General features: G+C 35.6%; 1 protein-coding gene across 1 annotated transcript; it reads left to right on the top strand.

Annotated features, from left to right (window-relative positions):
- Positions 1 to 14,286: 14,286 nt before the first annotated feature.
- LOC106876156 (uncharacterized) lies at positions 14,287 to 16,294 on the top strand. Its single transcript, XM_089355224.1, has one exon. The coding sequence runs from the start codon at positions 14,592 to 14,594 to the stop codon at positions 15,714 to 15,716; it is 1,125 nt and encodes a 374-aa protein (XP_089211350.1). The 5' UTR covers positions 14,287 to 14,591; the 3' UTR covers positions 15,717 to 16,294.
- Positions 16,295 to 16,899: the final 605 nt, after the last annotated feature.

Below are 16,899 nucleotides of genomic sequence, written 5' to 3'. Positions count from 1 at the left end.
AGGCACATTTGCACTCCTTTTGGACAGTTATCTCTACTGGAGACTCGTTTTTGCCATGTCCACATTGATCTGGTTGGACCATGGCCTGTCAGTCATGGTTTCTCTTACATATTGACATGCATCAATTGTTTCTCTTGTTGGCCTGAAGCCATTCCAATAGTGGACATTTCCACTGAGTCAGCTGCTCGAGCATTCGTTTCTAAATGGATTGCTTGTTTTGATGTCCCAGCTAAAATAACCACCGATTGTGGACGCCAGTTCGAAGCTTCCTTATTTCGTGAATTATCATGAATCCTAGGCATTCATCACATTCGTATGACCAGCTACTATGCAGCTTCCAACAAGATGGTCGAACATTTTCACAGGCAACTGAAGGCCGCTCTATGCGCCACTCCTAATCCACAGTCTTGGACAGAATTCCTGCCTATCGTTCTTGGTTGTCGCACTGCAGTTAAAACAGACTTAGGTTTCTCCTCTGCTGAACTCCTTTACGGTACCACCCTGGCACTCCCTGGTACAATGTTGGTGCTAGACAATTCATCGCATCCTGATCCAACATTGTATGTCACCAGATTTCGCTCGTATTTCTCAAGTCTTCCACAGATACAGCCACGTGACCAGTCTATTCCCTTTCACGTTCCATTGACAAATGGACTCATGTTTTGTTCGGGATGCTTCTGTCAGAGGACCTCTTGTTTTTCCTTATAAAGGACCGTTTCATATGCTATCATGCACACCCAAAACTTTAGTCTCGACATTAATAGTTGGACAGAGACCGTGTCAGTCAACAAACTTAAAAGGGTACATTTTGAGGTGTCCATACTCTTCGATGACACCCAAGCCATGCCCACTTTTGATCCTTTACAACTACCTACACATCCACCTTTGATCATACCATCACCTACTTCTTCGTCGCTACAACCTAACATGAACAAACCCTATGTCACCAGGACAGGCCGCACTGTGCATTGACCCTGAAAACTCACCAGAAGTACTTACATTTTTTTTTTCTTCTTGTGACAGACAATTGTTTTCTCATGTGAACAATTCCAATGCCTTGCCATTGAACTTTGTAAAAAAATATTTGCTGACTTTTATACTGACAAAATGTGTTTGTTGTTGATTATAGTAAGATAAAATCATGACAATAACAATACATCCCATAGTTGTAAAATAAGGCATTTTGAAACTACATACACGTCAACAACAAAATGCTAGCTGCGAACTCGTAGCTCATTAGGGCTTTTAAATACTGGTGCGCATTATGTGTGGATAAAACACCAATGTGGGCAAACGAATAAATATATGTGAATAGTATTTCTTCCTTCTTGGTGTTGATTCTTCGATGTTTACTGGTTACTCTGACGTGAGTAAAAATAAAATAGAACAGAGTAGTGACATTTAGTAGAGATGACCCAGAAGTTCTTCCTCTTCGATTACTATCCCAAACAGCAGTAGCTATCTTCAACTGAAATGTCGTTGATTAGTTGAAATTTTAACACGAAATAACTTCTAAAATATCAAATTTTGCCAAAAATGTTCAAAGTAAACCGTATTCTGCATCAGACATTCCACCAGTATACGAAGTTTCAAACTGTTTTAGTTAAAAAAAAATTAACTAAAAAGTCTGTGAGCCAAACTGAACAGATCCCCCAGCTTATCGGTTTTCAATCAAACCGTCCAACCCATGCCAACAGGAGAAAAGCGACAATAGTTTCCGTTTACTTCAACACGGAACAGGAGCAGTAGGAACAAGAACTTCACTACTTCCTAGCTATTTATTATAAACTTTGCAGGTTTTTGAAATCTAATTTCAACTAGTATTTCTGAAATATCATTATAGATATTGATTTACAACATGATCACGTTGTGGAATTCTTTATAATTTCATTATAGGTAAAGAAAATGAAGCCTTGTAAAAATAAGTCCTGTTGAAGCTAATAATGAATTAAACTTCAGGTCTGGCTCCTTGAGGACATTGTTCCATATTTACATAGTCATGTAAATATCATAAGTTTCTATATTTTAAGTATAGACTTTATCTTCACTTGCATTAAATTGTTTAGCACAAAAGAAAATTGATGAAAGAAAAAAATAATTTACGAAAATCTGGCTAGATTAGCTGTGGCTGTATCAGATGTAGTCTTAGAGAACGTTTCACACACGTGTCTGCAGCCGTTGCCAGTCAAAATGTCAGATGGATTGATATGATAGAACTATTATAACCAACTTTACAATATGTGGTTTTGTGCCATTACTAGAAAGTAACATTATAGTGCACGTTTAGAGGGGGGAAAAACAACAAACAAACCTCAAGAAACAGTAAGTCGATCTGTTATGTTATTGTTGAAGATAATATTTTAGAATTTCCACAGGTAGCATCAGTATTTTGCTATCAGCCACAACTTCATTTCAAAGTTTTGTAGACTAAGGATCACTAGTCTCTGTGTCATTCGTATAGAAGCAAATCAAAGGCATTCTGACTCTTTTTCTCTTTAAAATTCTTGCCTGTATATATTGTTGTCTCCTTTTTCCGGTGAAAGTGTTTTGGAATGGGGGTGGGGGACAATTTTCGTAAATTCCAACGGAGTCCACTTAAATTCTTCTTAACTTCCAGGAAAATTAATATTTTTTCGTGAAATTTTCTACAAATATACCTTGATGTATGTACATTTCGAGCATGTAGGAATTTTGAAGGAAACAACTGCAGGTTATTTTTGAGAAGCGTTCCCCACTCTGTGGTGTTTCGGAGCAAGTCGTCCATATTTGTTTCATTTTTCTCTATTATGTGCGTATGTGCATCCGTAGATTTCTAGACAGTGAAGAGAAGCCGTTATAAGAAAACTTTCGTTGAAAATAACATGCACGCGATTTTTTTTTCTCAAGAGAAGTAAATTCCAAAGTAAACGTTTCTAGTAGAGAAGTAGAAGAGAACAGGAGCAAAAATAGGAATATACACGCACGGTTAAATATAGAAACTATCACTGTGTCGCTTCCCGAAGAATTTTAAAATGTTAGCTTTCCGAAACTTTTTTCTCAACCTTGCAAAAACACGAAGATTAAGAATAAACAGAAAAAGTACACAAATATATTTTACACACCTGTCGTATACGTCGGTTTTGTTTTTTTCACTTTAAAGGTGGATTAATCCCAACAAAATAACATAACCACCTTTAAAGTGAAAAAAAAAACCAAAACCGACGTATACGACAGGTATGTAAAATATATTTGGACGACTTGCTCCGAAACACCACCGAGTGGGGAACGCTTCTCAAAAATAACCTGCAGTTGTTTCCTTCAAAATTCCTACATGCTCGAAATGTACATACATCAAGGTATATTTGTAGAAAATTTCACGAAAAGATATTAATTTTCCTGGAAGTTAAGAAGAATTTAAGTGGACTCTGTTGGAATTTCCGAAAATTGTCCCCCACCGCCATTCCAAAACACTTTCACCGGAAAATTTTTGTATATTCGGATTCTACATAGCAAATACTATATGCATAGAAAATTTCATTAAAAAATATTCATTTTTCTGAAAGTTATGACCTACCAAAATCTGGGGGGTAAAACCCTGTAGTTATGCCGATTTTTTTTTAATGAAAAAAAAAAATAATAATAATAATAATTTTGATATATTCTGGTTCGTTTTTAGAATTAGTAAGTGGATTAGTTTCCATCTGTCTCTTTCTCTGTATATTCAGTCGTTAATTCTGTGTTACATTAAGCTAGTAAGCAAGTATTTTTCCCCAAAAGCACGTGAAAATACGAAGGGAATAATTTAGTGTTGACATCATGTGTCTCGAACTCATAGTTTTTACGTGTTCACTTTATATGTTAGAAATAACAGCTAAAAACCTCTCGAATGATTTACTACTACATTTTTTTTTTATGGAAGAACATTACAGTAATGGTAATCCGAGATATATTTCACTAGATGGACTGGTTACGCCTGGAATATCTTTGACCACAGGTATTCAGCCCGAAGTGACAAACAGCTAAACAAGAAATATCTCTGCAAGTTACAGGAAATGGCAACCAGATCGCCGACAAAGCACTCCCGGCATTCACTCATTTTCAGTCTGAGAGTTTATCACAGAAATGCCATTATCTTCGTCACTTTCCGTGGGCACGTGTTGTTTTGTTAACTGTAAACACTCCTGTGTACGTGTTCTTTCTGTTTGATGTGTCGAAGTGGAAGAGGAAACTAATGGGTGTACGTGTGTGCGCACGCAAATGTGTTTTAATGTACTTACCGGCAGAGATACCCGGTGTTGTTCGGGATTAATACGGCATAGTTTCTATATATTACGTTCATGTTGAAACAGGTGATACAGGAAAGGGCAGCATTGATGACAAAACATTTATAGAGTAAATGCTAAAACGGCATTCTTTCGATATGGATATTAAAATATTGAAAGAATGCCGTTAAGGTATTTGGACAGAATTATCATTTTGGGGTGGTAAAGAATACGCACACAACCCGTTTACGGCGTAACCCTAACCACTGGGTGTGTGCATTCTTTACCTTCGCCACCATTTTTATGAGAATGGGATGGATCATATCTGAAAGCAGCTGTAGATGTGAAGAACGAATTCGTACTTGGTCTGTTTTGGAGAGCTAGGCGCTTTTTCGTTCAAGCATGAGAGCTTAAATATGATTTACTTTCGTTTTTACTTTAAATATGGTTTAGTTTCGTTTCTTAAAAAAATTATAAATTTTATTTGATTATATTTAGTATTAATAGTGACAGCTAAAATATATTAAATAAGATAAAAAATGAAAATTTAAGCGTTTCAGACAAAATATATTTCATAAGAAATGAAAATTAAAACAAAAATACTAACTCTTTAACTCTCTCTAGCAACTCTTTTACTTGTTTCAGTCATTTGACTGCGGCCATGCTGGAGCACCACCTTTAGTCGAGAAAATTGACCCCAGGACTTATTCTTTGTAAGCCTAGTACTTATTCTATTGGTCTTTTTTTGCCGAGCCGCTAAGTTACTGGGACGTAAACACACCAGCATCGGTTGTCAAGCGATGGTGGGGGGACAAACACAGACACACATACATATATATATATATACATATATACGACGGGCTTCTTTCAGTTTCCGTCTACCAAATCCACTCACAAGGCTTTGGCCGGCCCGAGGCTATAATAGAAGACACTTGCCCAAGGTGCCACGCAGTGGGACTGAACCCGGAACCATGTGGTTGGTAAGCAAGCTACTTACCACACAGCCACTCCTGCGCCTACTAGCAAAATATTTTATTTTAAAAAAATTATAGATTATAAACATCTCTCATACCAATCAAAAATATAGATTATAAACATCTCTCACATCAATCAAAAGATTCTGGAATGGATCATCATTAAATTGATATCGCCACATGAATTCAACTATGTAACTATTAAGACATGTTCTTGCTGTTCCAATTTCTCTTTTATTCCATCTTTTGGCACTGTTCCACATTACCTCTACATGATTGCTTGAAGCATGTGAAATAGGATTGATGAAATTAACTGAGTGATTGACAGTGAGGTGATTATAACCAAGGTTTGCAATGGTGTTATAAATCGGATATTATTGTTGTTCCAGGGCATATATATTGTTGAATTATTGGTAACAACATTTCAGCTGATCTGTCTGGAACTGCAGTCAAAAAGCACTTTCTTCCTTGCCCTAATTCAGTACCACCGACTACCCATTGTGTTTGCACTTGGTGACTAACATTAAACTCTTGTCAGACAAAAGCTGATTCATCCATTTCCACATATGTAGTGGAAAGGTGTATCAGAAGATGCTGAGGTAACAGATGTGAGAGGCATGTGGATGCCTTCAAAGTAAACAATGGAATAACATCGGTTTGTAGTTTAAATAATTTATTTAAATGACACTTGCTTTCGTTTCTAAATGGATTGCTCGCTTTGGATTACCATTATTAAAATATCGAAAGAATGCTGTTAAGGCATTTGGACAGAATTATCATTTTGGCAGAGGTAAAGAATACACACGCTTGTGCTATAAACAAATTTTCACCACATCAATTCGTTGCCAACTGCTTTTAGCTGGCAAAGAAATCAACAGGATGCATCTGTGAATATGATAGTGTAGAACTGAATATGTTTTGTGTCTGTGTGTGCGTTGGTCATTCAACCGGACATATTTGTGTTTGTGTGTGCGTCGGTCATTCACACCGGTCGTTCATGCTGAATATCTGAGAAAATATTGGCTTGCTATCTCATGCGTGTCTCTCTCCATCCCTGACTTGACTGTCCATCCCGTTACGGATTACTGTATTTATAACAAGTCGTGGCAGCTAGAAGGACAGATATACCACAGGAGAAATTGTGTCTAAATAGGTCAACTCCTGTCCTTTTCAACTTCACCCGACATGGTTGAGGTCAAAGGGAAATGATCCATCATTTTTTTGACAGGACATAGAAATTTCTTTTGCGCCTGTTTGGTCAGTGGTGGATCAGACTGAGAATCCTTAGATTTGGTTTTGAATCTAAGCTCGGAGAAAGGAAGTGTTAGTTTTTACACATACATTCTTTCTCCACCGAATTTAAGAGGATTTTTCATGAAATATTTGGCAATAATTTTTTCCAATTCATAACAGCCTCCAAGGCTAAAACCCAATTTAAGAATTAAAAATTTTATACTATTCACTTCATATGACCACAAATACATTAACGAAACAATTATCCTTAATGACAGTTTCCCTTCAAAGACAGTGCCAGATCTAATTGGTAATCTTTTCCTATACAGTCTTCTACATTGCCAAATATTACCATCACTAATTTTTTTTATCTTTCACCAAATACATTTCTAAGCCATATGAAGGGCAAATATGTTCCTTATGCAAGAGCCCATGTTGTCTGCACCAATCAATTACTTTTACATTATCCATTAAATTAATAATCAAGTCCGAATAATTTATGTTACTCACTGATGGAAAATTCATATTGAAATTGTAAATGTTAACACTAAATATGAACAAAATAAAACTAAATCTTATTTAAGCTAAAAACGAAACTAAATCATATTTAAGCTGTCACGCTTAAATGAAAAAGCGCTGAGAGCTATTCTATTGGACCTCTGTGTAATCTGACATGCTAAACATTGTTTTAATGATTCAGCATTAAGTGCTGCAGCATGCCTTTGCTGATCTTGGGAAAGTCTCACCTCCCTTCTCTCTTGAGACTCAATTTGATGTGCTGCAGCATGCATCTGGTGATCTTCAGAGAGTCTCATCACCCTTCTGTCTTGGGACTCCATCAGATGTGCTGCAGTATGCTTTTGCTGATGTTGAGAAAGTCTCCTCCCTTCTCTCTTGAGACTGTATTTGACGTCCTTTATCTCTTAAGACTCTTGCCTTTGTTTTTCTGCACTCCTCCTTGTTTTATAGGTGTTTCTGGAGAGATTACATTTTGCCTTTGGTGGCATATTTTTTTTCAATATTTTAAACAAAAACATATGTACATAGAAAAGATATACATTAATCTCTATTTTTGTAATTAGATGTATGTATGTAGTGTCTATATTTTTGTATGCAGTGTAACGTAACCAAATATAAGCAAATTGTAAATACCTTGCAACTACTGCGATGATTACGAACTATTAATGGAATGGTAGATGTGTATTTTTATATAACTTGGGCCTTCCACGTAATTGTTTTTTGTTAAGAGTTTGTGTAGAAGTATGTGTGTGCTTAATAACATAGGTAACGGGCATGCAAACACACACACACCCACAGACACATACAGACATATATTCACGCATGTCAGTCACGTGTAGATGTGTGTGTGTGTTTAATAATGTACTTAGTACGGAAACACACACGCACACACAGACATACAAACTCATGCACCCACACACATACACTCAGATACATACACACTCATGTGACATTGTCGTCATCATTTCAAATATCCTTTATTATCTCGCACATATCGAATGCGCAGACACACACAAAAGTCAAAGAATAAAAGTGAAGCAATATTACAGAACGGTTTTCAGTAGAGGGAGAAATGTAAATAAAAATTTAAATAGACGACGTGCAGAAATTTTTAAAATAAGTAAAATAATGTTGTAGGGAGAATGGACAAATAACATGAAGACAAATTGAAATACACTGAAGGCAATTTTCAGAGAGAGAGAGTGAGTAAGTGAAAGAAACTGATATCTGTACATGTGAATGTGAGAAAAAGAAAAAGTGATAAATAGAAAGAGAGGATTGCTTGAAAACTGCAGAAGTCAAAGGGAGAAAATCAATTGAAAACTGCAGAATTTTGGAGAAAATCCCACGTGAACAACTTTTTTTCACGGTTGGCTTGTCGCATTAAGCTGGAGCTTTGGGCAAAATGTTATAGTGCATGACCATCCATAGCACATAAGCAATGTGTGTATAAAATTTGGGGAAAATCGGTTGAAAACTGTAGAAATGCATACATATTATACGTACAGATACACACAAACACATACACCCAGACATCCTTTGTTTTATATATATAGGTGTGTGTGGAATGTAGATATAACAAAAACAATGCCAAAAACCTTGCATATTTGTTCTTACCTGCTTCATTTGTGTATGTAAAATCCATAAATTTCCAAGAACATCAGAAAAGCTGTATTACTCATAATAGTCCATGTGTTTTTAACCACTAAATAGCTGAAATATTGCAACATGCATCAAAGAGCCAAAATATTGCAACATGCATGGAGAAAAGGAAGAAATGTAAATTAACACTTACTATTGATCAAAGAAAATGCAAAAGAAAGAAGTATGAATGACATTGATTTCTCTTAATTTTAAAGCTAAATGAAACAAGGTCTGTGGAACTATACAACACATTTTATGAAATTATTAATAGCAATGACTGATTCAACAAGCTGATATCGTTCAGCCATTCTAAAATTTAATGGTCAAGGTTTGATGCAGGTGTGTAGGGGCCAATCCTATAACTTAGAAAGAAAGAGATAGCAAGGCTGAAAACTGGTGTTTATATAAGCATAGGGTGGATTCACAGACTGATGGCCTTTTTTCCCCACGTTGGGAACAAATTGTTGTAAACACACAAGTGGACAGTTGAAACTGACCAATAAATGCAACTAATTTGGCAAAACACTGGGTCATGTGACTTGATGCTAAGAATCTTGGCTCACTTAAGGATTTGATGCAAAGAAATTGCATTCTGAGTGACGTTCAAGTCATAACAAATAACATGACTTCAACAATCCAATTCCTGACATCTATGGGATTGATCCACAATTCTTCCAGGTGTTGTAATGAGCCTATGTTCCTTACACCGTGGAAGACAGTATCTGAAGGAAGAATGTGGAGATGTTCCATTTGCAACTGGTATCAGTGTTTAAGGCAAGATTCCTTTTTTTGGGGGTGCCCATCTACTGTTGACACGGCTTGTAAATTTGATTTATTACTGGGCCGAAATGGACTGTAAACAGTCTGTTGTGATGAAGCATGTTGGGGTCACATCTGAAGCAATTATTAACTGGCACAATTACTTCTGCGACATTTGTGCCATGTAGTTCATCAACAATCCTGTCCAACTTGGGGGACAGGATGTTGTAGAAATTGTTGAATCCAAGTTAATGCACCAGAAGTACCATCACAGTCATTACTGTGAAGGCCACTATGTACTTGGAATGGTAGAACATGGAACTTTAAAGATGTGTTTTAGTTCCTGTCCTTGACAGAAGCGCCGCCACATTATTACCAATAATTAATGAACACGTGCTGCCAGGAACTAAGATTGTAACGGACTGTTGCCAGGTATATAATGCTCTGCCCAATCATTCCAGTGTGAATCATCATGCCAATTTTGTCGACCCCAATGACTTCACAATCCACATGAATATGGTGGAGGAAATATGGAGTAACGTCAAGAGGAAATATCGTAACATGCATGGCACCTTAGATGCTCTATTCTCTACTTATCTATTAGAATTTTGTTGGCGACAATACAACATAATAATGTTTTTCTGAATTTCATAAAATGCATTAGACAGTATTATACTGTTTAATTTACCATTTCAAACATGTATTTTTATAAATTTCATAAAATGCATTGTATAGTTCCACTGATGTTTCATTTAGCTTTAAAATTAATAGAAATCAATGTCATTTATATTTCTTTCTTTCTTATGTAAAATCTGTAAATTTCCAACTAAAATTGTAATGGACTGCTGGCAGGCATATAATGGTCTTCCAAATCATTCCAGTGTGAACCACTGTGTGAATTTTGTCCAGCAACCTTTCAATCAACATGAATATGGTGGGAGGGAATGTGGAGTCACATTAAGAGGAAATATTGTAACATCCATGATACCTCAGATGCTCTATTTTCTACTCATCTATTAGAATTTTGTTGGCAACAATACAACACATATAATACTTTTATGAATTTCATAAAATGTATTAGACAGTATTTAATTTACCATTTCAAACATGCTTTTTATGAATTTCATAAAATGTGTTGTGTAGTTCAACAGATCTTGTTTAATTTAGCTTAAAATTAATAGAAATCGATGTCATTCATACTTCTTTCTTTCGCATTTTCTTTAATCAATAGTAAGTGTTAATTTACATTTCTTCATTTTCTCCATGCATGTTGCAATATTTTGACTCTTTGGTGGTTAAAAAGAACCACATGGACTATTATAACTAATATGGCTTTTTTGACGTTGATCTTGTTTTCTTCTTGGAAATTTATAGATTTTACATACACAAAATGAAGCAGGTAAGAACAAATATGCAAGGCTTTTCTGAAGTTTAAAATGCTATGTTTTTGTTATCTACATTCAAGCACACACATGTACACACCCGCCTGTCCCTTCCACTTCGAAGGGAGTGTTTACAGTTGACAAGACAACACGTGCTCACAGAAAGTAACAAAGATAATGGCAATTTTGTGACAATTCTGAAACTGAAAATGATTGAGTGCCTTTTTCCTGTATCTGCCCCGTTACCAGTTTACCATCGCAAGTTATCCCTCCTCCAATTGTAATAAAAACTTGTATACTACAAAATTTATTAATGGTCTTTTATTCATTTGCAGTGGCATCCAGAAAATCAACATTCAGTCAGATAGTTGAGAAAATGAAGATCTGTAGGAGACCTTGGGAATAATGGTTCTTAACATTGGAACTTGCAAATTTTCCCAAAAATCCAGGATTTCATTGAGGAAATTCGAAGTGTTCAGTGATTTCAGGTTAAAAGAAATTAGTGGTGTGTCGGAATAGCTGTCCCACTTCAGTTAGATTACGATTTCAGATTTCAAATTCCAAATTCACTTGCCTCAACAGGTCTTCGCAAGCAGAGTTTTTTTAGTGTCCAATGAAGTAAAGATATGAATAAGTGAGCTGGCTATACTTCTGGCAGAGGTCACAGATTATGCTCTCACTTGCTTTGCCGAGTCTTCTCACGTACTGCATATTTCCAAAGGTCCCGGTCACTGGTCATTGCCTCAGTGAGGCCTAAAGTTTGAAGGCCGTGCTTCACCACCTCATCCCAGGTCTTCGTGGGTCTACCTCTTCCACCGGTTGCCTCAACTGCTAGGGTGTGGCACTTTTTCACACAGCTATCCTCATCCATTCTTCTCGCGTCCATTCCAGCACAATTGTCTCTCTTGCACACCACAACTGATGCTTCTTAGGTCTAACTTTTCTCTCAAGGTACTTACACTCTGTCGAGTATGCACACTGACATTACACATCCATCGGAGCATACTGGCTTCATTTCTTGCGAGCTTACGCATGTCCTCAGCAGTCACAGCCCATGTTTCACTGCCATGTAGCATGGCTGTTCATACACATGCGTCATAGTCTGCCTTTCACTCTGAGTGAGAGGCTCTTTGTCACCAACAGCGGTAAGAGCTCTCTAAACTTTGCCCAGGCTATTCTTATTCTAGCAGCTACACTTTCAGTGCACCCTCCCCTGCTACAAACTTGGTCACCTAGGTAGCGGAAGCTATCAACTATTTCTAGTTTTTCTCCCTGGAGTGTGGCAAAGGTTGTTTTCTGCATATTGTCAGTGTTTATTGCCCCTGAGCATCCACCACACACAAAAACTATCTTGCTAGTTAGCCTTCCTTTGATATTGCTGCACCTCTTATATGTCCATAGCTTACACTGTGTACACCTTATGGAGTTTCTACCTACGCCTTTTCTACAGATCGAGCAGGGCTATCTACCTGATATATACACACAAAACACTTCAAGTCTTTGGTCCTCATGACACAGAACATTGGAAAATTTTTTATCTGTTTCCCCTCTTGCTAAGTAAACCTGTCTCCTAGCTTCCCTTCTGGCAGTCTCATGCAATTCCCTGCTACCTCTGTTCTTCCAGTCCTTCCATGCCCATTTCTTTTCCCTAATGGCCTTGTCAACTATATTGTTCCACCACCACGTTACCTTAGGTTGAGAGGGGACTTTGCACCTTCCACAGGTCTGGTCAGTAGCCCTCAACAGGTTGTCCCATAGGAACCTTCAGTTGTCTTCCACATTATGCGATGTTATATCCTCTATTTTGTCAAAAGTTTCGAGTAATACGTCTCTAAATCTCTGTCCATTCACAGGATCCTTAAGTTTCCAAACCCTTCTTTTCCATGCTGGTTGTCTTCACAGCATCCATTTAGCCCTGATCCTGAAGTCACTAACTATGAGAGCCTGGTGTTGCCTTCTGGCTTGCCAATTCTCAATCAAACCGTCCAATCCATGCCAGCATGGAAAGCAGATGTTAAACGATGCTGATATATGTATCATTTCTAGAATTTATGTAGTCACTGGAGGCTCTCAAATTCTTTAAGAGATATAGTTTTTGAAGAGACCTGTTAATACAGGATTTAGTTGTAGAGAGGAGTTTTCATTTGATGTTGAAGATAAAGAGACCAGTTTCAACATTAAATGAAAAATTCTCTCCAAAACCAGACCCTCTATAAACAGATCCAAAAATGTTTAGTATGTTCTCTTGAAAAACTATATCTCTTAAAGAATTTGAGAGCCTCCAACAACGACATAAATTCCAGGAATGAGATTTTTTTCTGTATGTCCACATTTTAAGAAATACATCTTCATGGAATTTAAAGATAGGCTACCAGACACATAGTGAATTATTAACATCTTGTTTATATCTGCTTAACATAGATTTAGTGTAACATTAGTTTTCTCCCTTTAGTTTTTCATTTTGTCTTTTTCCTTATGAGCATCCCTTGTTCAAACATCATCTGCTCAAAAAGCAACTGACAAATGGTCTTTCTCTCATCTTGAAAAATGGCAAAATAAATTAATGTTTTGACTAAGAAACCCCGGGCAAGACTTGTGGTTTTTATTATAATATTATCTTTACTCTATTAGGTGATCTACTTGTTGAAGCTTTACCACATAATATATATATATATATATATATATATATACATATATATATATATATATATATATATATATATATATATATATATATATATATATATATACATATATATATATATATATATATAAGTCAGTAAATAGTGGGGTTGTGTTAACCGCACGTGGAGAAATAATAGGAAAATGAAAAATAATAATAAGGCAGAATGCTAAACTGAAAGCATATTTTAATATAGATATGTAAAAAGGATTTCTAACCGGCTTTCATTGTATGACAAATTTTCAAGAAGAGGGAGAATGAAAATGTTTTTTACAAAAAAGTGAAAAATAATATATAAAAAAAATAAATAAAATTTTGGTGGTTGCTATTCCAAAGACACAATGAAGGTTGGGTAGGGCAGATGTTTTGCAATGTTGATTTAAGAAATGGAAAATCTCAATCCAAACAGAAATTCCAAGTTACATGGTGCTCGTCTATTGGCTCCTCTGTTGATCTGGCCCCAAGTCTCATTTGGTATATTGTTACTGTAAACCTAGATTTGAGATTTCTCTACAAATGTTTCTGATCAATTTTCTATTCCCTATTGATCTTTGTGTTTGGAATTGATTACCCCTTATATCTTATATTATTTCTTTGTTTCAGAATATCTGGCAACATTGAAATTCCACAGGATATTTTGAAAGCTAAAAGAATGATATCACAAACATTAAATGACTGTACGAATTACAGTCAGAAAAATTTCCTATAGTGACTGAGAATATGTTTCTTGAACAACTTTTTGTGATTACACATGAGAAATTTACCATGACACTGCAACTGGATTATGAGAATTGTTTTTTTTTATTATATCTGAATGCATGCTTAGCCCTTTAGCATTCAGATTACTCTATCAAATGTAATGCTTATTTATTTACATTATTTTGAATTCATCATGCACTATCACATAGTTTCGAGATTTCGATGATGTGACTGTTTACTTTTAAAATGACATTGTAGGATAGGTGTGAGAGGCCAGATCTGACTGATTTGAAGATCAAACAGGTAGAATATTTTGGCCGGATAAGGCTAGTTTGAATGGTAAAGAGTTAGTGGTTCTTTATATTTGATTTTATAATTTCAAGAGTAAAATCAAGAATGTCTTCCGTTTTTCTGAATTGGATGTTGAATAGTAAAACTTTATTGTGAAGAGGAAACTATGGAGGAGAAACAGTGTAAAAGTCAGGTTATTAATGAAACCCAGTCTGAAAGTAGTGATTTATCTGATCAATCTCAAAGAAATAAAAGAAACAAACCATATGCCTGTGAAACATGTGGAAAGACATTTTTAAAAAACAGTTGTTTAATCCAACATAAATTGATTCACAAAAGTTCAGTGATTTACCATTGTGAAGTTTGTGGTAAAAGGTTTGCAAGAAAAAATTCTATGAACTGTCACAAGCGAATACATTCAGGAGAGAAACCACATCGATGTGATATCTGTGGAAAGACATTCTCTCAGAGTTCTCATTTATCTAGTCATAAACGTATTCATACAGGAGAGAAGCCATATGACTGTGATATTTGTGATAAAACATTTTCTCAGAAGACAAATTTGCTGACTCACAGATTTATTCATACAGGGGAAACTCGATATGATTGTGAAATCTGTGGTAAAACCTTCATTGGCAGTGGTTCATTACTGAAACACAAACGTATTCACACAGGTGAAAAACCATATCCCTGTGATATTTGTGGAAAAGCATTTTCTCGGAATGATGTTTTATCAGGTCACCAACGTATTCATACAGGTGAAAAACCATACCACTGTGATATCTGTGGTAAAACATTTTCTTTGAAACCTACTTTGACTGCTCACAAGAGGACACACACAGGTGACAAGCCATACCGCTGTGATTCATGTGGTAAAGGATTCTCAATGAGTAGTTCTCTGTCAGCTCACATGCTTATTCACACAGGAGAAAAGCCATTCCACTGTGATATTTGTGGTAAAAACTTCGCTGTAAGTAGTGTATTAATTAGTCATAAAAGTACCCACAATGGGAATAAACCATATCACTGTGATATTTGTGGTAAGACATTCTCTTGGAGATCTAGTGTAACTTACCATAAACGTATTCACACTGGTGACAAACCTTACACTTGTGAAGTTTGTGGTAAATCATTCTCAACAAGTACCCACTTAACTGCACACAAACGTATTCACACAGGTGAGAAACCATATCTCTGTGGTATCTGTGGTAAAAGATTCTGTGCAAGTGGTCAGTTGTATAAACATAAATATGCTCACACTAAAGATAAATTATTCTACTGTGATGTCTAATAATACAATCAATCAACGTGCTCATTTGTTCATTCACAAATGCCTTCACACTTCTAAGGAACTAGATAACTGCGAATTATGTGGTAAGCCCTTGTATCAGATGAGAAACCAAATGACTATGATGCCAACAATAAATCATTCTCACATACTAATTTAACTACTCAAATCATATCATTGTGAAAATCCTTCATATACAATAGCTCAAGGTAATTAGATTGTGATATGTTTCCTTTTGAGACACAGATTTAATTGAAATTTATTGTAAAACATCTTTGTTCAATGAGTTTACATAGTGTGTGTATTGGAAAATGTTTATAGAATTATTTTTTTCCATTTCTCATATCCAAGAGGAAAGCTGTAAAATGCACAACTTTACTGTTTACCCTACTTATATGAAAAATTATTTATGATTAAGAAATTTCACTAGAGAAACATTTTCACAGTTTTATAAATATAAGATTACTCTTATCTTTTAGCTTTCTCTTATTTCTCAGGTAAACAGACATAAAAATTCCCTTGAACAGTATGCTTAATTTGATGTAAATTTATTGTAAATGATAAAAGAAACTTTAAATTTATTATTGTTTGGAAATATATGACTATTGCATTTAAATATTTTCTGTTTGTAATTTGATCTATTTCCTTAGCATTTTTATGAGCACTGGTCAACTGTTTTTCCTTTGATACCAGTTTGAAAACCAGTGCATGTTTACATTAAACAGTAATTATTTACTATCTCCAGAAAAAAGTACTACGTAAAACATTTTAGAATATGAAGAAAATTTCACATGATGTCTGCAAAAAGAAAGTAACTTATCACAGTTATCCAATTATCTCATGAATTATACATTATGGTTTTAAATATTCTAGCAGCTACCATTTTGTGTTCTATCATTATTATCATCATTTTATGCATTTTTCTTTTTCCTTCTGTTGTTGTTAGCATGGGTTGAATGGGTTGTCACTACTTGTCATAGGTCTTCATCATCTGGCACATGCAGCAGTTGGAATTCATATCTTATTCTATGTATGTTGGTTTTTGATATTGTTTTTACTTCTAAATACCCTACCTAATACAAACTAGTTAACAGCATGGACTGGGTGCATTTTAATGTGCTGCCAGCACGGGAGGTTATGTACAGTAGGGTTTGAAACTTCCCATCTGTTTTCTCTTTTTATTTAG

The sequence above is a fragment of the Octopus bimaculoides genome, chromosome 7 (assembly GCF_046866305.1).
Source record: "Octopus bimaculoides isolate indiv1 chromosome 7, ASM4686630v1, whole genome shotgun sequence".
NCBI classification, from domain to species: Eukaryota; Metazoa; Mollusca; class Cephalopoda; order Octopoda; family Octopodidae; genus Octopus; species Octopus bimaculoides.
Note: the sequence above shows the minus strand (reverse complement) of the source record. Positions and strands in the feature narration are given on the sequence as shown.

What these genes read in the sequence shown, in the direction of transcription:
- LOC106876156 (XM_089355224.1), top strand. Translation starts at nt 14,592, where the DNA reads ATGGAGGAGAAACAGTGTAAAAGTCAGGTTATTAATGAAACCCAGTCT.